The following is a 22,128-nucleotide window of genomic DNA, read 5'->3' as shown; positions in this document are numbered from 1 at the left end:
TGCTCATGAATATTAATGAGGGGGACTGGTCGATGTGGAGTGACGTCACGAGACATTCCTGGGTGATTATAGTCGGTATGCGCAATGAGGTTTCCTTGTGTCCAGCCACTTCTCGGCGGTAGGGATGACGATGGTACTAATCATGGACAATGATGGCAATGATGATTGACAATGAATGGGTGAGGATGACGATGATGGTGGTGGCAGCCATAACTATGGTGAATTTTTACTCAGAAACCCACAAACGGAAATCCTGCTGCCACACCATCTGAGCTACATCCTGCCTTAGTAATACTTTTTTTTAATAGATGGGCTGCATATGCTGGCACATATTCATGATCCTTGAAGACGAGCCAGCACAGCCCTGCCAATAAAAGAATAAGGTTTTTTTCCCTCTATTCTTCAAAAAAATATATCTTATTATTATTTTGCTGCCGACAGAGACACAATAAGCCAGCGAGCGCACACTTCAATGTTTTCCAGCCACACACCACGGGCAAAGCCCCCACGTGGCTGGTGTCGCTTCAGGTGGCATTGTGGAGATGGGTCGTGATGGTGGCGGCTGAGCAGAGAAGACGCCACGATAAATAAACAAGCTGGTAGAAGAAGTCCGATTGACGGACAGAGAGGGTGTTGTTTTTCTTCACATCAAATAAAGTAGTAAAATAGAACTGCAAAAGCATGGGTGACCAGAAGCCTCGTTATATTTCGTTTTATTACCGCACTTTGTCCGCCAGGCAGCGTCACACCTCTCATTGTGACTGGCATGACCATTTTCGGTCATGGTTTTTTTGACCTAGGCCAAAGGCCATAGATTTTACATCGCTTATCCTCAGTACTATAAGGTCACCGGGTCCTTCCAGTCAACATTAACCCCGACCCGACTCTGTAAAGGTTATTGACGTTTCCTCATGCGTCATCTTTATTATCGGCCATGACAACTCCACTGCTGAATGGAGACCTCCCCCCAAACATCTCTCACGGTCTTTCAGTGCAAACGATCCATCTTGGACCTGCACACGAACTGATTTCATCACTCCATCTCCGCGGAGAAAATTCCCTCCGTTGGTTGCCACCAAGTCAATGGTCTCGAACACAGCCAATCGTCCTTTCCAGGGACGTGCCCTGCCCCGACTTATTTTTCTTAACAGTCAATAGAATGCCTCGAGCTCGCGTGTCCCTCTTCCCGTCTCTCGGTGCAATTCCACGCATGCCCGTGCCTCTCCGGCTAATTCACGCGCCGTTCAGCTTCATGCCCAATTCCTTTGCCCACATCGATGTTTTTGATATACGTCACAGCGGGTTATGTGCACCGATTAAAGCCAGCCACGGTATACGACTTGAAAATAAGATATTCTTTCACGATTCAATGCACGAAAATCGATTCCAATCAATTGATCAATGTGTCAACATGTCCCTTTGTTCTCTGGCCATACTAATCATCCGCACTTGATACCTATAAGCATGTGAATTAACTGCTATAGTGCGGTTGTGTTCTTGCAATATTATCCATGTAAAAATAAATGAAACGTATAAACACGTGTGACCGCAAAATTGGACGATGAAAAACATTACAGCGGGATGCTCTCTTTGCAATATGTAAACACTTTCTTTCAAAGACTTTCCAAAATGCTATGCCACACGACACCAGGCACTGGCATGGACAACACGTGCACACCCCATGCCCACCAATGCACATGAAGACAAAGACCCCACACGTGTAGCCCTAACAAACTTTTGGGGTAAGTGCCGTTGGGCGAGCTCGTGGCGAACAAACGCACGGAGACCGACTACCACAAGACGAAGCCACATAACCAAAGACAAGAGGACGAATTCCCAGAGACACATAAGCGGACTTACTCCGATGCTCATGCTCACAAAGACCAATACACCAAAAAATACGTACACACACACACAAACTCAAGAAGCACTCACAAGGTCAGACACAGACAGAAAGGCAGACAAACTCACAAGGGCACACAGCTACTCGCATAACTCACGACACACATACACGCGTACTCGCTCTCTCTCAAAAAGACAAACACATGCACACACAAGCCAAGGGACCCACACGCACCGGCGGCGCTGTCCCACGCATACACGCACACATTGGCGAGCCCTTAAAATGCAGCCAATGTTTGCCAAGCCGTATAAGGGGCAACCACGCGGTACATCTGCTCAAACAGGAAATGGGGGAAGGCAACATCAAAGAGGCAAATCCAGGAAGCGTTCAGACTTCTGTAGCTACCTCTGTTTGTGAGCCAAGCAGTTTCCCCCCCCCCACCACCACCACCAATGTCTCTCTCTCTCGCCCCTCTCGGTCTCTTTAACGTTTTTTTCTCGCTCTCTTTTTAAACCGAGAGACATCCCACTCACACACCGTGAACGCGCATGCATTCGCGCTCACATGGTGTAACCTTAGTGCTGTTTTTTTTTATTCCCAAAGGGGGGCGGCCGTGGGGGTGGGGGGGATGGCTAGGGGGCTGCAAGGAGCCAGAAAGGGGGTACTTTGCTTTGCTCAAGTATTTTTTTTTGTCACATGGCGCACGGGGGGGGGGGGGGTGGCTGTATTTTAACAGAGGCCAAAAAAAATCGTCGCAAGTTGGCGCGTTTTAAAGAGGGCTGGCGGCCGGCAGCGATCTATGTCAGTACAAAACAGCCGCTCAGCTTGGCTTGGGGCAACCGGAAAAAAAAGAGAAATCTACGGGGGGGGGCTACCGCTTGTGACTTTTGGTGGTCCGAAATAATGGACCACTTTGAAGCGTCGTCTATGACAACGTGAGGGTCTATTGCGACGTTATTGCTCAAAGGGATGAGTGGACTCGACGCACGGTCTGGCTGCGAGCCGACACAAAAAGGGGCAAATGTGAGGCGATCCCACACACTGCATCACAGCACCTCCGATGAGCATGGTTGGCTACGTACGGTGCGAAAGAAGTTCAACGTACATACGGTCCAATGGCAGACCAGTTGACGGGAGATGCACAAGCACGTGTCTGTCCATAGACACACACCAAGGTGTACGCATTTCAAGGGGACAAATCAGTGGGAAGGAAATTCCACATTCATATGACTGGATTCAAATCTCCATAGTGGGCAATGACTGGTCTCATCACAGTGCAGGCTCACCCAGTGGTACACATTGCATCGTGTACCACTGGGTGAGGATCTACATCCATGCATGAACATGAATGAAATTAATCTCCGAGATGCAGAGTACGGATTCACGTTCATTAATTTAGATTATTCTAACACTAAAAGGCACAGGGACTCAAAAAGTAAACAATGCACGACTCTTGCCAATTTTTCAACAGTGTCTCCCAGTCTGAAAACAGGCTTCTGACTAGGCCCCTAATACTGGTAGGAGCCTCCTGGTTACACCAGCTCACAGGGGATTATTGTGTCCGTCGTGCAGGGAGGGGCTGGGTGGGGAGGGAGGGGCTAGGTGGGGAGGGGAGGGGCTGGGTGGGGAGGGTTGGGCTGGGTGGGGAGGGGCTGGGTGGGGAGGGTGGGGAGGGGCTGGTCACCCCGTGGTGCCCTTATAAAACTCAACGTTTAACCTACTCACGCCGGCTTGTGCCCGCCCTCACAGTCGGGCATATTTGCGGAATACACCACGCCGCCGTTGACCCTGGCCATTGACCGAACAACCCAACGTTCCTACCAGCTCCCTCTGCAGGAATGTGTTCCCAAAGATACTACTTTCGCTACAACTCTGTAAAGAAACAAAAAAGTCAAGAGCGATGGCAATCTGCCACAACGCACCGCTATTGCGGCAATTACCGCGCACTGGGCATAATGCGGTAACGTACCGGCACTGCATTGGAATTTGAACTCCGTGTCCTTTTAAAAAACAATCGGCAAGTTTGGGCTCGCTACCGTGCCCTTTCCCTGCCTTTTGCATTGCACACCAGCGCAAATCCAATTCACCGCGGCTGTAAAAATCGCGCTGATCCACCCTCTTCCCTATGCGTTCAAAACAATATCTTCTTCAATCGACAGAAAGGCCCGGTTGCGTAAAAGAAAAAAATACCAACAGATGCTATTCGCTGCCGAAACTAATTTCAAGTACGTAACAACATCAAAGGCTCTCTTTTTACGACAAACATTACACAACCAAACGAAATTAGAAAAAATCAGCACTATAAGAAAGAGAACACGATAACCGATACAAATTATTCAACATGTGAAACAAGAGGCTCCCTCTATTTTGTTTTTGCAGCCGCGGCGCACACAAATCACGATTTTGCCAATTTGCGAGGACAAGATAAAATCTGACAAACATTTCCTGAAAAAAAAACAAAGCGACTGGGTGGTCTGGTGGTGTGGGATGCTGCCTGATAAGAAGGAAACCTTCTCTCCGCCTCCTTCGGGAACTACAATCGAGAAGTGGCGTTCACTTTTGACGACACGCAAAGCACGCACACGACCGTGACCACATTGACTGGACATCATCCACAGCTGTTCAACGTCGTTAAATCGGTGTCACCTCCTCTCGTAAGCCACCTTCTGAACATATGCGGTGTCTGTTTTGCCACGACCACCACAAAGAAATCTGGGTTTCTTTTACTTAAGAAATCTGTTCAGCGGTAGCAAATTCCAACACCGCAACCTACCGGTAACTCCTCGCACCTCCGATTAGCACGGTTGGCTACGTATGGTGCGAGAGAAGTTCAACATAATACAGACGTACACCTCCAGAATGATGTATCCAAACCAACACTAACATGTCTTGATATAATGCAATAAGAAGCGAATTGATGCTCCAGTCCCAACTTGCAATACAAATGTGCTTTCTTCATGTGCCGCCTCTGTTGTCGCGATATCTCACCATCGCTGTTTCCTGATCGGTCTATGGTCAGTGCACTTGTGTAGACTATCATTCCTGCCATCTGTAGACCTACCTACCCCTTCTCCATATCGCACTGCGAATTGTTTCCTTGTCAACCTCACTGCACAAAAAACTTAGCCTCATCCTTCAATGCACGAGCTGCTGAACTCTGGAACTCATCACCTCTCCCTCCTGTCTTTTCACCTGTTCGCAACTTGCAGTCTTTTTCAACTCTCCAAACAAACCAAATCATACTTAACCATCTGTGGGATCTGTGCTTCTGACGATGGCCGAGTTCACAATAGGTCAACTTTCAGCTTTGAAAAGGTCGCACTAAAGTTAAGCGTCCCGAGAGCACCGAACGTTATGAAAGCAAAATGGACGCGCTCTTGCGCCGCACAACAAAATCTTTACAACAAAGCAAACCCGAGGCTGGCGACTAAACACGAACCCCCTGGCGAAAACAACGCGAGCCGCAACTTTGGCCGATTTTACACTTTTCACGCACATTTTACCACTCAAAAGCTATCGCCGCTGCCCAAAGCACCACATTTACTTTGGGCCGCTGTGTGCGACGTTCCATCGTGGCATCATGCACACACGAGCGCGGGGCCCCTTTGGCCACAATGGTTGGCGCTACAAGGCTGCTGCTGCCGCTGCCGCTGTTTACATTCTTCTCTCGGCGAGGAGAGGCCCTCTGTGTATAGCGGCCCTTCACCCAGCTGCCTGTGACCTCTGGCTGTCGTTCTCCCCGCCCGCAACCCTTCACAACAAAGCCCGCTACGTCCAAACTTTTACCACCTTAATAGTTGTGCTCACCGACTTCACTTGCGCCACTTTGGAGTTTGATTTTTCGTTATTAAGGAGCCCCATATGTGACGTACATCTCGTTCTCTCCTTCGCCAAGGCGTTTATTCTGGATTTTTTTGCCGGTTGCTCTGCGGGTCTCTCATCCCTCGTGTGTTTTTTTTTTACTGGTGACAGTGCAATGGGGCCACAGCAGCAGGAAAGCTAAACAAATGGGGAGTCAAACAAAAGTATGACGACTTTAGCAGCTATTTTGTAAGTTACATGGCTTGGTGAGCTTCTAGTTTTGGATGAAACCTCGACTAAAATGCTTTAAGGAGAGAGAAAAAAATCAAATTTACAACGTAGCTCCCACTACAAAATCAGCCAAGTTAAAAAGTTTTTTTATAGATCCTCAGGCCAAAACAACTGGCTTTACATCAAAGTATTGGCCACAACTTCAAATTTTCTTTTTTGAACGCAAGCAAAAGTTTATTTTTTTCCCTCAACACCATGTGAATTCTCATCAACTTGGGCCAACTAAAACAAATAAATAAATATGTGCTTAGACAGTGGGAGGGAGTGGGGGGGGTCAAAATAAACAGTTCATATTTTAACTGGGCAATGGCCTCCAATGCTCTGCACCGGCACGGCTTAACATTAGGCCGTGCCCTTTGAGTCAAAGAAAATAAAAAGGCTCTGCCGAGCACTTATTATTTCTTTCGCATTTTAAGTAAGAGAACCTGGCAGCATTCAACGTGTTTTCTACCCCAGCTCCGTCACAGTTACCAGCGCAACACGTCTGCCTGAGATCAAATGGGCCCCAACGGCAGCCTCCAAAACCTCAAAAGCGAGTCGATTTTGAGGTTTTGAAGGCGGCGGAAGTGCCGTTTGCGCCCCTTCTGAGCGGCGAGTGAAAGCGGACCGGTTTGAAGACAGCGGGCCCCCGGGTTTTACAGATCAGTGTGCCACCTAACGTCACCCATGAACCCCCACACACTCTCATCCAAATCCCACGCGCTTACAGCTCCGGAAAGAGCATCCAGCAGTCGGCTGGATCACAGAAAACAGAAGATGAGACTGCACAAAACACTCTGAAGGCACGGGGAACACGCATCGCAAAATGCCGGGACAAAAAAAAAAGACTCGTCGCCTTATTTCGAAAGCCAAATTGGGTACAGTCTGTTTCCCACCTTCGCGTGTGACCACTGAACCGGGAGGGGGGGGGGGCGGTAAATATAAAAGTGCGATGTTTGCACCCCCCACCCCTCCCCCCGAGAACCACTTCTCCCTCAACACCACAGCTAGGCTAACTTCAGAGATCCGCAAGGGGCGATGTCTTTCAGTGGCGTCTGGATGGGTGGCTTCGGGAAGCCGAGAGGTTAGCGTCGCTGGCCCCAAAGACAGTTTCCTTCGCAGCCAAAGATTTGATACCTGTGCGCGTCTGGCAAAAATTGTATTTAGGGAATCCACAAAGTGCTTGTTGCCTGCCGTGGTGGAAATTGTTTTTATTTTGAAGAACGCGAGACATCGCTCACAAGGGCGAGGGCGATGCCCGCGTGGCACCATGGTCAAAACCGCGGCGCTCAAAACGACCGGGAAAGCGAGTGCCGAAAACACAGGCCGTCTGCACATGTATCATCCATGATGAAATAATTTGAAGCTAATTAGAGAGTGGGTTCAAATATGTTGGCAAAGTATTCAATATATAATCTTCAAAAGGACGTAACTCATGCACTGAGGGAGGCGGGAGCCAAGTGCCAATAAGCGTGCGTGCAATGTACACGCACACGCAACAGGGTTGCCCATATCAAAGGTTTCAACTTTAGACCCCACGAGTTTGACTCGAGCAAACTTTACCATTAAGACATTAAGCGACACATTTCCACCGTGCAATGCAAACGGCGCGTGGCATTTACGGTCGACACAACCGCTGCGTCGTTGACTCGGGCGGCTGCTAGTGGGTTCGAAGCGTGAACCTCTGCAACGAGTGGCCAACGCACCACCACTCGGCCATGTCACCATCCCAAGCTGGACACAAGCTACCACGTAAACCACGTCAGGGCTCTCTCCCTGTTGGTGTGCTCGGCGATGCTGGTGGCGCGGACGCGCGACAGGTGTCCCGTGCATTCACTTACACGCTGCTGTCGGTCATGGACATGCTGTCGTCCGTCATGGCGTCGCTCGATATGCTCTGCTCGCTGTCGTTGGCGCTCGTGGCCGGCGCGCAGGTGTGGCCGGCGTTCACGTGGTACGGCGGCACGGGCTTGGACTGCAAGGTCGGGCTGGGAAAGGACGAGGGGCGGGAGTACAGGAAGCACGCAGAGACACGCACGAACAGGCACACAAACAAACATTTTAAGCAACAGTGACCACTTTGTTGCGTGAAAAGTTGAGGTTAATGCATGTCAGTGAGCACCTATTAAAGCCGGAAAGGTATAATATATGGTGGGTGTGACATGACCAGCACTATTTACATGCTCAGCCAACTTTGTTTTTCCAATGTTGATAAGAGAGCACAAGACGACAGACGGGATAATTATTTCTGGCCCAGTCAACTTAGGAGAAGCACGAGCTAGATTTCTGCACCATTTTCCACTTGTAATACGTGTGGTCAGGCAGTCAACATGTACTCTTCAGAAAAGCACTGTGCATTAGTTTTAACCAATACCAATACCCGCCATTCACCACTAAGTGACGGTTACATCACCACGGTGCTTGTGCCAGGCCAGGTGCACTTGCTTTAACACACATACAAAATGCACACATTAAGACAGGTTTATGAAAGAAAAACATAGTAACGGATTGAGAAAACATTCGTATTCTTTGGGTCTTTCGGTAAAGCCACGTAGATACAACAAATAAATAAAAATATCACGACGTTTCGATCGCAACACAAGCAATCGTCATCAGGTGAAACATTTAGCGGGAGAGCTGCTGATTAGGAAAAGTCTACGAAACAAAATTCTCCCCATAATGTTTTCTCTTCCAATACAATACACTTATAAATTCAACCAAAGCTTGTGAATATGATGTGTTTTAATTAGGGGGTGAAACGATGCTTCGATGAAGATTGATTATTACGCTCACGATGCCTGAAATTGCATTTGTGAGAATCAATGTATTATTATCCAAAAATACACACACAGTATAACCTATATTTAAAGCTTTCGTGACTGCAGGGATTCATCTTCTTGGTTCTTTCGGTAAAGTCACGTAAGAAGGGAAGTAATAAAATAATAAAAATAAAACATAATAAAATAATTCTCACGACGTTTCAGCCACAACGCAAGCAGCCGTCCTCAGGTGAAGACCAGGTCTGTCGGGGAGACAGCGTCTGTGGCCGAAACGTCGTGAGAATTATTTGATTATGTTTTCTTTTTATTATTTTATTACTTCCCTTCTACGTGACTTTACCGAAAGAACCAAGAAGACAGTATAACCTGTCCCAAGTATTAAAGGTTACTATAATGGTCACTACACATTGCCAGAATGTTAAAAAGAAAAAAAAAACATTTGGAATCACACTGGCAACCTGAATCATGACAATTCGTTGAATTTGCGAGGGGGAGCGGGAGGAACTTTAACAACCCCGAGTTTTCATGGAGATATTTACACACAACACTTGTTCTCTTCGCGTAATTTCCATTGAGTTATGTTGAACAAATGACGACATGAGGCACGGGGCAGGGACAATTCTCACAGGAAATTCACTAATTGGAAGCATCGGCAAATGAGCAACAGCGAGGCTGTGAACGCTTCAACGGAAAATGCGCTCTGTCCCTAAAAGGTGCAAATTACTAATCCTAAGGTGCAAATTTGGATGTAAAAATGAACACATCTTCTTTCACACGTTTCAAAACAGAAATATCCTGCGATGAGACAAGCCAATAGACATCGCAAACACACTTACAAATCTGCGCACACACACACACACAAACCTACACGCTCTTTAATTTCCATGGGGTTATTGCAACTGTCTTTGTGTTAATCTTTTATTTAAAAATCGAAATCTTCATCAAACAAAATAACCCTCCCCTCTTTTATTGACGGCAAGGCCAAAGAGGTTGTACTTTTGAAACCTGATCGTGTGTGCTGTGTTGTCAAAAGGCAGTCTTCTCTCTCGCCCTCCCCACCACCCCCCCTTCCCCCTCTGCAGCTCTCTCCATGGCTACTTAAAAGCCTCCCACCCCTTTTAAGACCGGAGCTGGATTTGGGGGGAGCTGGATTTGGGGCTGTCCACGCCGCTCGCGCACGGGACGTGAGCCCACATGTGCCACAGCGCGCGCGCCGGGGGCAGACCAGCCTTCCGCACTTGCCATCTGGGGCCCTTTGTAGTGTCGGCCCTCTCTACGCTTGATGTGCGCAATAAATTAGAACCAACCGTTTTTGGCACGGGGGGGGGGGCACGGGTGAAGGGGGCTAAAGGAGGGCTCCCTGCTGTTTGCAAAGTCAATTTGTAACCACATTACGGGATTGGAAGGTGAGGGAGTGGTGGGGGGTGATGGGAGGGAATATATATTTAAATATAAAAGGGGGGAGGGTGGAAACAGTAAGGTATTTGAAGACATGGCAATTAACTAAAACGGTGCCCTCTTAAAAGTCATAAACCGCACTAAGCTTGGGAGAGAGTCCGCAGGGCTTTGATCAGTTTTTTTAAGGCCAGCAATCAGCTTACGCTGTAACTTTTAGCGGAGTGGGGATGAGAGCAGCCACTGCCATAAATCTGATGGTTATCAGTCGACTTGCAGGCCAGGTTTGTGCGGGCACACAACAAAGGCCCTTTTTGTTTTGCCTTGCTCTGCGGTGTTCCTTTAGGATCGTCACGTACAAAGTCTGCCATGCACCACCACGTGTAAGTTTTCTCCAAAGATTTACATTGTGCTTCGGCGGAACTGACTGCGCTATCTTGGCACGCATCTCTCCAAAACAACATTTTACCAGCGTCAATAGAAAATATCATTTACTGCTCAAATCATCAGCCCCCTTGGAAGACGTTTTTTTTTGCATCTTCACTGTGGTACATTTCCACGGCACATGATGAAATCGTTGTGTATAGTTTAGAATAGAAATAAAAATGTGTTTTTCATTTTGGCCAAGCCTCCCGTTTTTTTTGTTTAAATAAACAGTTTCCCTTTGAAGTCATTGAGAAAACCCGGACCCTATTGTAAACAATGCAGTCCAGATGTAAGATACAGGCATAAATGGGCAGAGCCACACAAACAGATCTCAGTATCAGTAATAGATGAACATTTTACTTATTTTAAATCAAAAGGTCAAATACATTTTTCAAAGCCAAAATGTCCCAACTGTTGATTTACCACCAAATGGTGCGGTCTTGTGAGGTGGTATTGATTTTACAAACCCACAAAAGGGTTGATGATGGTACTAATTAAAACCCCGGCTCAATGTTTTATCAATAATATCCCACACAATGTTTCAAATCAAGATTAATTACTGGTCTCCTTCACTGCCCCGACGACTGGTACAAAGCCTGCATTCTCAAGCGCCGGCTGTGTGGCACATGCAATATTTATCTTTAACGGCGTTACATCACTTTCTTTCTTATGGACTTATAAATAAATAAATGGACGATCTTGCAAAGAGATAAAAGGCTTGGAGTCTGCAGGACATTCTATTTTACAAATACAATCCCAAAATGTAAATGCGAGCAAACAGAGACTCTACTGGAGTTAATTGGATTTAAAATAAAAGCATCTCGCAGGTGCCTTACATCTGCACATCTCTCTGCCTCTCACCCCGCTCCTCATCCAACTCTGCACACCTTAGCATTGACTAGCACCATCAAGCGAGAATGGTCTCTCCCCGTTCCCTTTTTTCAATTGTCAGCCACCCTACGCCAGGACAAGTCGTGTTCGGGCCCTTCTGCCTACGTGCGGAGCCAAAGATCAATGCGGTTACCTCCTCCCCATGAAACAATTAAAAGAAGAGAAGGGAGGGAACGGGAAAAAAATAGGAAGAAAAAAACACACAGCACCACGAGTTCAGAGTGACCGGCACACATACACGAAAAACAAATTTCTAGTTTGATCATTGTTGATTTTTTGTTATGCTTGATCCAGCAGCAGCAGCAGCATCTGCAGGCAAAGCTGCTGTGGCCCCACATTGAGAGGCAGAGGCATTGTTGTTGTGGTTTTTTTTTTCCCGGAAAGCCCATCTACAAAGGGGACCCCCCCCTCCTAGCCTGAGCGAACGTCGCTGAGAAGGACCCACCTTGCCGCGGCAGTGTCACTTTTATTGGTTTTCATGTCGTGATGGCATTTCTGCTCCTTTTGCACGCTCCTCTCCCTCCCTACTGGCTCAAGGGCGCCTCCCCCCCTCCCTTCTGCCCACATCCCAGGGCCACGTTATGGCCTTTGGTTTGGCCCTCTCAGCTCAGCTGCCCACTTTCCGTAACAGCCACTCATCAAGAGTCACAGAAAGAAAAAGGTGAACCGTGGACAGCATTATCGTGGAGAGCTCCTGCAAGCCAGCGCTTTGGCGGCAGAATTGACGGATCATGCAGAGATGGCGTGCTGCGAAACTGCGAAGCGGCGGCTTGGATTTGGCATTAGAGCAAATGAGTTTTTGACATTTCTACATGGACATTTGAGTGTTATCACCTCATATACACATGTTTTCTCTGGTTGCTCTGCTTTTATCCCATAGGCTACACTAAAAAACGCACTGAAAGGAATTGGGTCAAACATCCCAATGCAAGACTCCCGAGGACAAAAAAGGGTCTCAAGACTCAAGCGAGGCTCCCTGGGTTAAAGGCTATCGCCATGATTACTTTCAAAAGGTAGTCACGCCTGAATCTTGCATGAGGTAGTGATTTGCCAACCTCCCTCGACTCCCCCAACTCTCGACGCCGATTTATACGACGGCCGCCACCCCACACCCCAAGGACCCTGAACCTCACCAGAAAAAAAAAGTGACCGCATGGTTGCGTGCTTTTTATCCTTTTAGTTTTGTTTACCGCCTTTCATTGCGCAGCCAGCCCACAGCAGCCGCAGTGAATGCAAAGCAACACAACCCGAGCGTGGTAAAAGCAGGGCTTTAAAAATTAATTACTCTCGCATTCCCTTTCACGAGAGCCATGCTGGTAGACTAGAATATTCACAAAATTAAAGGCACCATCCTAAATCAAAAACAGACGGGGGGGGGTGGGGGGGGAAGGCTTGCTGCCAGAAAAGATAAGAGTGATAAGATGACATCTCTGCATGTCAGGGGCTGCCATGCTGCTTTGGGATGCTCTGTGGATGCACGGAGTTTAAGAACACCAAGGCACACACCCGTTTTGAGGCTTCAGGGACAAAAACGCGCCCTTGAGGGTTGGCAAATTCAATTCCCTTACGAGAAACAGATGTAGCGCTAAAATTTGTACGGTATTAGTTAAGAGGCGAGCATTTCCATTGCGTCATAGCAAAGTTCTCCAGATCCTAATCAAAAACAAAAAAATTACTCTAGCGCCGCTATTATGGCCAGCGGACCGTGATGATATTTGGACCCCCCTATAATATAAAGCACGAGATTTTAATCTCACATCTGAAAACTGCTGCAGAGCTGTGCACTGCCACATATCACATTCTACTTTTTTCACTTTTGAAAAAGGAAAATTAACTCCAGGAGCCCCCGCTGTTTTAACGTCTCCAAATTCCAGGTTGAAAGGAGCGTAATTCAAGAATACAACGTTGGAACTTAAAAAGGAGCTATTTTTATGCCACTACACTTCCCTAACCTCGGTCTCAAACTCCCCCCTGGCTTTCCTGGTTCACACTGCTCCAACAAAGTATGGTGCAGCATCAACCAGCAGCGAGTTACAGCGCTCGCAGAATTACAGGCTCCCACGTGGGGACGAAAGCTGATATTCCCCAAAAGGCAGCCATAAACAAGCAATAAGTGCTACTCTCAAATGGTGCTGGCCTGTTGCAAACAATCTCGGGGAGCGTAGGAGAACTATGCAGACTGAAACATTACGATTTCTCTCTTGGCTCTCTTTGTATTCTGGTTTTGTGGGAATCTTTGTTCAACAGCCAAGTTGGGCACTATCCTTGAGCGCTTTTTTGCGAGGCAGGAAAACCGTGGGGGGTTTTTTTTTACACTTTGGAATACGTTCCCGCATCGCAATGCTTGCGCTGAAGCCGAGGGAGCTCTGCTACTGCGGCATGTTAGTGCAAGTTTTAGGCACGCTTAGAGGAGAAAGGTTGAGAGGGGTGGGGGGTAAAGAGAGACAAAAACTTGGCTGGCACTACCTGGCGATTACTGGAAAAAATGTTAATACTATAATGAAAGTTGGCTGCAGCATCAGTATTGTTTTGGCCATGCTATAAATGAGAAGGAAAAAATTACTAAGACACCAAGGTCAACACTTTGAGCGAGCAGCCCTGATCAGGCCCCTGGCCAACACACAAGGAGAAAATTAACACCACAAGATGCTGAAGCTAGCACGGGATGCGACTAATTTCCACTTAGGACCCAAATTAATGGTAGAAATTCCTCATTATACTGCTGGGTGGGACACAGATTGAAGAAACTTGCCCATTGTTTCAACTACTATGCCAGGAGATCGAAAAGGCGACCTCTGAATTACAAATCCAATGTGCTAACCATTCCATCACGGCAGGATATGGATGAGATGCGTTGTGTTGATAGAAAAAAAATCCATATAACCACATACATACATACGTGCCACTCGTACACTTTACCCAACACACGACAACACACAGCAACAACGTCGTGATTCACTTTAGCTACAAGTGGCCCAAGTGTGGGAGAACACTCACTAGTACTCTTTGGCGTCATTCTCGGGCTCCCAGGTGGCCATCAGTAGCTTGTTGCCCAGCTCGCTGGCGAGCGCCAACGCGTCGAAGGGCTCGCCCATCAGGAGCAGCCCGGCCTCGGCGCCCCGCCACTCTTCATCCTCGTTGAGGGTGGGAAGGTATCCGACGGGCATGCCCGCGCTGCACGACCCGGAGCCAGAGCCGGAACCCTGCTCGCCGCCCTTCTGCTGCTGCAACTGCTGTTGCTGCAGCTGCTGCTGCTGCTGCTGTCCGGGGCTGGCCTCACCACAGCAGCCGGCAGCACGGGCATACTCCAGGTAGAGTTCGGACTTGAGGAATGCCGGGTAGCTGTTCTCCTCCATCTGCTGCTGGATTTCGAGCTGGGCCTGGTCAAAGACGGTGGGGTCGGCCACGCCGCGCGCCAGCACGCAGTCGCGCACGTACGCGCGCGTGGCGGCCTTCAAGTGCGCCGCCACCACGCCGGCCGTGTCGCTCACGTAGCGCTTGTAGATGAGGCGCGCCGCCTTGCCCATCTTGTTGGCGAGCAGGTTGCGGAAGCCGTTGCACGCGAACCAGAAGTCCAGCATGTCGGGCAGCTCCTCCTGCTCCAGGAAGGTGCGAAAGAGGTGCGTGCCGTCGCGGTCGTCCAGAAGCGAGTGCAGCGACTCGCCCCAGCGCACGTACGGCGGCGTGGGCGACGCGCTGCCCTCGGGCTCGTAACCCAGGTCATAGTCGGCCCTGCGTGGCGTAGCGGTGGTCGCCTCGCCCTTCAAGGCATCCCCCTTGGCCACGTAAGGGCTCTGGTTCTGGCCAGCGCGGGCCGCGGCCTTGCTCACGTCCACTTGGTCCTCCTCGCCCGGCACCGGAGGCCTCGGCGTGTCCTCCATGAAGTTGCCCTCGGCGTCCAGGAGGTACGTCGTAACATCCAGGTTCTTCGCTTTTATATCCATGGCTGGGATCGCGCGGGCGCGCGTCCTGAGCTCTGTCTTTGATTTAGGTGGCTAAAAAGCGGCGAGGCGGGCAGGGGATGGGGAGATTCAGGCTACACGACGAGCGTTGTGGACGCTCTGCCTGTGAACAAAAAAGCAGACACGCGCCTGTCAGATACTGCACCAAAACAGACGAGAGCAGCACTAAGGCAACTTCGAAAAATGTACACAAAGCACCTAACTCAACAACTGGCTATTGATGGTCATACAAATGGGCCCTTTCTTTGGAACAAAAATTTCGTACCAATTTAGTGTGGGGATTATTTTGAGCTCCAAGCTGTGCATTGCTTCCTGTCGCAGGAATGAGGGGGCGTCTCACCATTGGCCGAGCACTGCCGAAACAGATGAGGACCATCCCAAGGTCCTGTTGTGTACATGGGCACACTTCTGACCTTGACAAACGCGGTGTACCAATCATCGCGCGACTTAAACGGCACTTATGTTGAAGCAAATTCAGCCAATTGACACAAAAATTTGATTCCAGTATCCGCAAGAACCTGTTCCCAAAACGTTTCATTAGGCCATCATGTGATGCCCCGTGTGCAAAAATGCCTTGCTGTATAATCTAGAAAATCAAAGCATTTTCTCAGCTCCAAACAGCAATGGGAGTTGTTCTCATCCACCACACCAGTGGCAGTCCCATGCCAGTGGTGGAAATTCTGTGATACTTTCGGCAGGGGTTAGTTCGCCTTTCCATACGGCAACCACCGATGGCTTTTCACAAGATGGAACATATAGGCTGCAGCCGAGACATCCAAATGCACGTGGCTTGAAGCTCAACTTCACGGCGAGTCAATCGTGTATCGCACACACTCCTACTTTGAAAAGTCGACACAAGGAAACCATATGAAGAGAATAAGTAATTTGTGCTGTGCGTTTAAGCACGCGTTAGTTTTCATAGCGCACAAAAGGCAATGCATTTGCCTCTTTACAGTTCAAGGAAACAGGTTATTTTTTAGGGGGCAACCCCTTCAAGTTTTGAGACAATCCACGGTGCAGCCCATACAGGGACCAACAATAACACACTTGAAGCACATAACAATGTTGTTATAAAGGAATAACGTAATAACAAACTTGAGTTCTAGGAATATGCGCATTGAGTACTGACAGTGGGGTCTCGGGCATGCTCACGCCTCTAGCAGAAACACTCAAGGGTGTAGAGAGAATCTCTCAGCAACTGCTCAAGTGTCATACAAACCATGCACACGTTACAGCAGCATAGAATCACAGAGTGTGGTGCAATTTCATCCCAGAAACGTACACAAATGCACATGATAAATACAGTACCGTACACATACATAGCGCATAGCTGCAAAGACACTTGAGTTAACAAGACGCCCCGCACAAACACAATATTCTCTATGCATTAATACACACACACGTACATAGAACAATTTGTAAGCCTCTATATACGGACTGGCCATACATAACACAAGGTTGGGAGGCGCGGAAAGGCGTTTGTAGTTTAAACAAAGCAACAAAATATAATATCGTAGTGTATTACATAACACAATACGAACACACACACACGTGTATACGCGATACGAGTGTGTGTGTGTCGACTCAGAGATCTGAACACAATGCCTGCACACAACCAGGCCACAAGTCGACACAGCAATAACACAGAGACCTAATGCGCACACACACACACAGCGCATAACACACACACACAACGCACATACACTGTGACAGCACGTACACACACACACGTGCATGCATAATGTATCTAGCAACAAACACTTATACACACATAGCCACACTGTACATACAGCGACAAAGATCCCCCATGTAGCCTTAACAGACTGTAGGGTCAAGTGCTGTTAGCGAACACCTATTAAGGCCGGCACAGCACACGAGGGGGTGGGTGGCCAGCACCACGCCCGGCCGCCTTTGTCTCCCCAGTGGCGATGTTCACACATCGCACCAGCTACTCATTTGAGGCCGAGTCGACCTAGGAGAGGCCCAAACCAGGTTTGGATAATAGTCACTGGTGATGGTAGCTGTGAGCTGGAATAGAACTCGGGTTCGACCAGTCTCGTAGCACAGCGTGCTAACCACTACACTGCCGCTCCCCCCCTGCCTGTACACACACGTGGAGACACGTGGAGACGCTTGCTCCTACCCCCCCCAGTGTCTCCACGACATCTCTCCCTGTGTCTACACGTCTACATTTGCCTAGGACACACAACAACAACAACATTATCTTCATCATCATCACAGGCAGCCTCACTAGGCCCGGGCTCCGCCAGGCTTAGATCACGACAGGGCTGACACGGCACTGCTGTCTGTGTGTGTCTGTGTGTGTATCGTGTGTCTGTGTGTGTATCGTGTGTGTGTGTGCACATCGTGTGTGTGTGTGTGCATCGTGTGTGTGTGTGTCTGTGTGTGTGCATCGTGTGTGTGTGTGTACACATCGTGTGTGTGTCTGTGTGTGTGTGTCTGTGTGTGTGCATCGTGTGTGTGTGTGTACACATCGTGTGTGTGTGCATCGTGTGTGTGTGTGCACATCGTGTGTGTTTGTGTGTGTACACATCGTGTGTGAGTCTGTGTGTGTGTGTACACATCGTGTGTGTGTCTGTGTGTGTGTGTGCATCGTGTGTGTGTGTGTGCATCGTGTGTGCATCGTGTGTGTGTGTAGATGTGCCTGGGTTGTGTACAGCAACTGTGTGTGTGGACGAGTTGTGTGAGGTTGGGGGTGTAACAATGCGAATGCATTTGTAGGTACGTGTGTGTCTGTGTGGGGTCTTAAAATCATATTTGGATGTGCTGTGTAAAAATGCGTAATGTTTATGCATGCGTCAAGAGTATAATGTGTACATGTGTTTGTATGTTTATGACCTGTGCGTGTGTTTGAATGGATGTGTATTGTATGGACTATTATGCCACTCGTGTATATGTGCATGTATCTGCAAATGTTGTGTATTTCACGTGTCTGCATTTGTCATATATAAAGCACACACACACACACGTGTGTGTGTGTGTGCTCATCGTGTGTGTGTGTCTGTGTGTACATCGTGTGTGTGTGTGTCTGTGTGTACATCGTGTGTGTGTCTGTGCGTACATCGTGTGTGTGTACATCGTGTGTGTCTGTGTGTACACACATCGTGTGAACACACACACACGTGCGTGTGCTCAGCGGCACTGTACCACGTGTACAGTGCCCTATAAGTCTTTGGCAAGCATAATCACTGCAGTTCATTGAAACATTAACACACTACTATTTGAAACATTCACAATAGTAGAAGCATTATACAATAACATTGTATAATGTTAGGCTATGCTGTTGAAAACGCCGACGCACAATGTACATTGCTCAAATACCACAATACGTAACATTGTATTTACAATACTGTGCCTTTCAGATCAATCATATCACACCGTACGTAGTCGTACAATAAATACCTTGCGTACAAAATACACGACACCGTGCATATATCGATCTGGCTTTCAAAGCTCACCCGGCGTGCGAAATCGATGAGGGTGTGTGGATGATGGGATAAGTCGATCACAAGGGGGGGCACCATCATCATCCATCATCAACAGCAGCAGCAGCAATACAACAGCAGGGTAACTACTAACACACCAACACCACCTTATTGTGTGCGATCTGTGGCTACTATACTTGGGTCGCTTGGTGTGTGTGTTGAATGTGCAACATTATAAAACATGGGACGACGACGACGACGATGATGATAGCAAGCACCATAATAAACCCACAACGTGTACACCTACACACATCAAGTTGCACACTAAACTCGTGTGTGAAGTTACACGTGGAATAACAAAGCTCTCGTGTGTGTAAGTAAATCTTCGTGCAAAGTCTATGGTACTGTCGTCCCACGCCGGTACATACATCCACACACACACAACATGGCATGCACGTGTACACGATTGGTTATAGATGCACGTGCATAACATTGCACGGTATGTGTCAAAGCACAGCACATCCACGTGTACACCGTTGAAGCTCACAGCACATTACTGCACCGTATGTACAGATGACTTGTCAAAGACTACGACTGGCATGATGTACTCTGGGATATATCCCAGTATTGCATGGTGTGTATTGCTTACATATGAACACGATATGATGTAGTGCAGTAGCACAATATAATACTGTAGTCGTGTACAGCCACTTTGCCAACCACTCCCCCAAGCAGACATGGACCAGCGTGGTGAAGTATGGTCAAACAACCACATCACAAAGCATACCCATGAACAATACGACGTGTGCATAGTTGGGAGACACGCTGAACTTCAAATAGCACGGAGGTATTTGCAAAAGACATACGTCTGTACCACACTCTTAAGAGTCAAGAAGACACGTTTGGGACAGACTACATAGCACAAAGACACCCACACACACGTGTAAAGATGATACTAAAAGCTTGTACAACACAAGACGAACACACATGTACACAAAGCATCACGTAAATAGTGGTACACAGTGCACACACACGTGTGCACACACACAAGGACACATTCGAGCACTGTACAGACAACCTTTGTATGTACTGTGGTAAGCATTGTGCCTCAATGGATTATGAAGCAGTTATAATAGCCCTACCACTTACTAGTTGTATAACATTACTTTAATACAACACGTGCAACCAAGGGTTTGTCTATACTGTAGTAGTAGTAATATTATACTCAGCACGGTACAGCAAGCACTGTACAACCATGTGGCCTCCATGCATAGTGTTGGTATCCTTACTCATACTGTTAAGATATACGAACGATACTAGTAGGAATATACACACACACAGCATCTAATAACCTATAGAAAACACTCGGTACGCATGGGGTGCACAGACGGCACATGCATTACCCAACTAAATGCGCAAGCCCCCGGCTATTGTAACCACTAAACTGAACACATGGATACCCTTAAGGGCAGCATGTTATATACAATGTAATAATGAAATGCACAGTGCACACACACACGTGTACACATGTGTGCAACTCCACGTGTACCATCACGTTCCGGGCAATGCCGCTGCTGCTGATGATGATAGAATGACAGAATCGTGATGGTACATTAGTAGTAACCCCGAACGGCTCCAACAACATCTCTGCTAATCAACACGAACGTACGTGTGTGTGTGCGCACGTGTGTGTACGTGTGTGTGTACACGTGTGTGTGTGTACACGCGTGTGTGTGTACACACACAACAGTACAAGAGACACGGAGGGATGAACGTGTACGCACATCGACACACGTGTTACCCACGACACACACGTGTACCCCACGACACACGTGTACCCACGACACAAACGTGTAACCCAAGACGATACACGTGTACCAAAGTGTTCAGAACTCACGTGCTTCACCACAGCAGCAGCTCCTTTTGTGCCGCATTTCTCCGCTACGGCTTCGCCTCTCGCGCGCTCCTCTGCACAGCGAAGACGGTCGAGGTTGGACGGAGACGGAACAGAACAACAACGATGATGACTTGTTTGGTTTTGTCTGTCGTCCTCGTCGTTGTTGCAAGCCGTCGTTCCACCGGCCACAACCAGCACCACCACCACCACTCTGTGTCTATCTACAGCAGACGGACACTGGACTCGCTACAAGACGCCCCCCGTCTGTAATGCGCTACGAGTCACACACAAATCGATCTTCGTGTGTTCCGTCTATCGACAGAGAGACAGAGTGAGAGAGAGAGACAGACCGAGAGAGCCTCTTCCCCCGCCGCGTGCTTTGCGCCTCGATCCGTTCAGCAGTCTCCACTCGGTCGGTGTGGACCGTGCGGGGTGGGGGGGTGGGGGTAGTGGGGGGTGGTGGGGTGGGGGCCACAGCCCCCAAACATCAAAGGCAAACGGCGGCGCTCCAATGCGCGCGCGCGCACAAAAGCCGGTGGGAGGGGGTGGCGCGCGCGCAGGCTTCAGGGGAGGGGGTGGGGCTATGGATAAGGGGAGGGGCTATGGGTCAGGGGGGGGGCTATGGGTAAGGGGGGGGGCTATGGGTCAGGGGGGGGGCTATGGGTCAGGGGGGGGGCTATGGGTCAGGGGGGGGGCTATGGGTCAGGGGGGGGACTATGGGTCAGGGGGGGGCTATGGGTAAGGGAGGGGGCTATGGGTCAGGGGGGGGCTATGGGTCAGGGGGGGGGCTATGGGTCAGGGGGGGGGCTATGGGTAAGGGGGGGCTATGGGTAATGAGGGGGGCTATGGGTCAGGGGGGGGGGCTATGGGTCAGGGGGGGGCTATTGGTAAGGAGGGGGGGCTGTGGGTAAGGGGGGTCTGTGGGTAAGGTATTTTAGAGAAGAAAAAAAATGTCAAAATAAATAAATGTTATTTATATTTAAACCGAATTCATATTTTTTTCTTCACGTTAAAGTCACTTCCACAAACCTTTACCACTTATGTCGCACGAGACCCAACCAACCTCGTGGTTTGCTGGTACACAATCGAGACGAGTAACCTGACAATACAGCTCCCAAATTTGTGACCCACCTCCCCCCCCCCAAAAAAAAAGAAAAATGCCACGAATAAAATCAGTCAACGCCACTCACGCCACCCATCACTGGGAACTACAAAGCGCAAGGCGCGCGTGTTTGTCGCGTTTAAAAATAACGTCACCGCCGTTCTGTGAACTCTCCCTCCTCTCAAAGAGCCACCCCCCCCGCCGCCGCCTCGAGTCGAACCCTCTCCTCCTCGTCCCTCTCCTCCTCGCTCCTCCTTTGTGTGGACGGCGCACACGAGAAGAACGGCCCCACTGGGCGGACAGCGAGCGAGCGAG

The 22,128-nt window shown here is 48.8% G+C and overlaps 1 protein-coding gene across 1 annotated transcript in view; it reads right to left on the bottom strand.

The window, feature by feature from the left end:
- Window positions 1–21,159, bottom strand: part of LOC144730342 (axin-1-like) — a 59,775-nt gene extending 38,616 nt beyond the window's left edge. Inside the window, exons 1-3 of the mRNA XM_078611087.1 lie at window positions 20,712–21,159; window positions 14,404–15,471; window positions 7,756–7,902 (exon numbers count right to left, since the gene is read on the bottom strand). Coding sequence (XP_078467213.1) covers window positions 7,756–7,902; window positions 14,404–15,350 — 1,094 coding nt within the window. The 5' untranslated portion in view covers window positions 15,351–15,471; window positions 20,712–21,159. The remainder of the gene's footprint in view (window positions 1–7,755; window positions 7,903–14,403; window positions 15,472–20,711) is intronic.
- Window positions 21,160–22,128: the final 969 nt, after the last annotated feature.

Source organism: Lampetra planeri, chromosome 35, assembly GCF_965212315.1.
Source record: "Lampetra planeri chromosome 35, kcLamPlan1.2.h2, whole genome shotgun sequence".
NCBI classification, from domain to species: domain Eukaryota; kingdom Metazoa; phylum Chordata; class Hyperoartia; order Petromyzontiformes; family Petromyzontidae; genus Lampetra; species Lampetra planeri.
The sequence above is the reverse complement of the archived record's forward strand: the minus strand, read 5'-3'. Positions and strand labels throughout refer to the sequence as shown.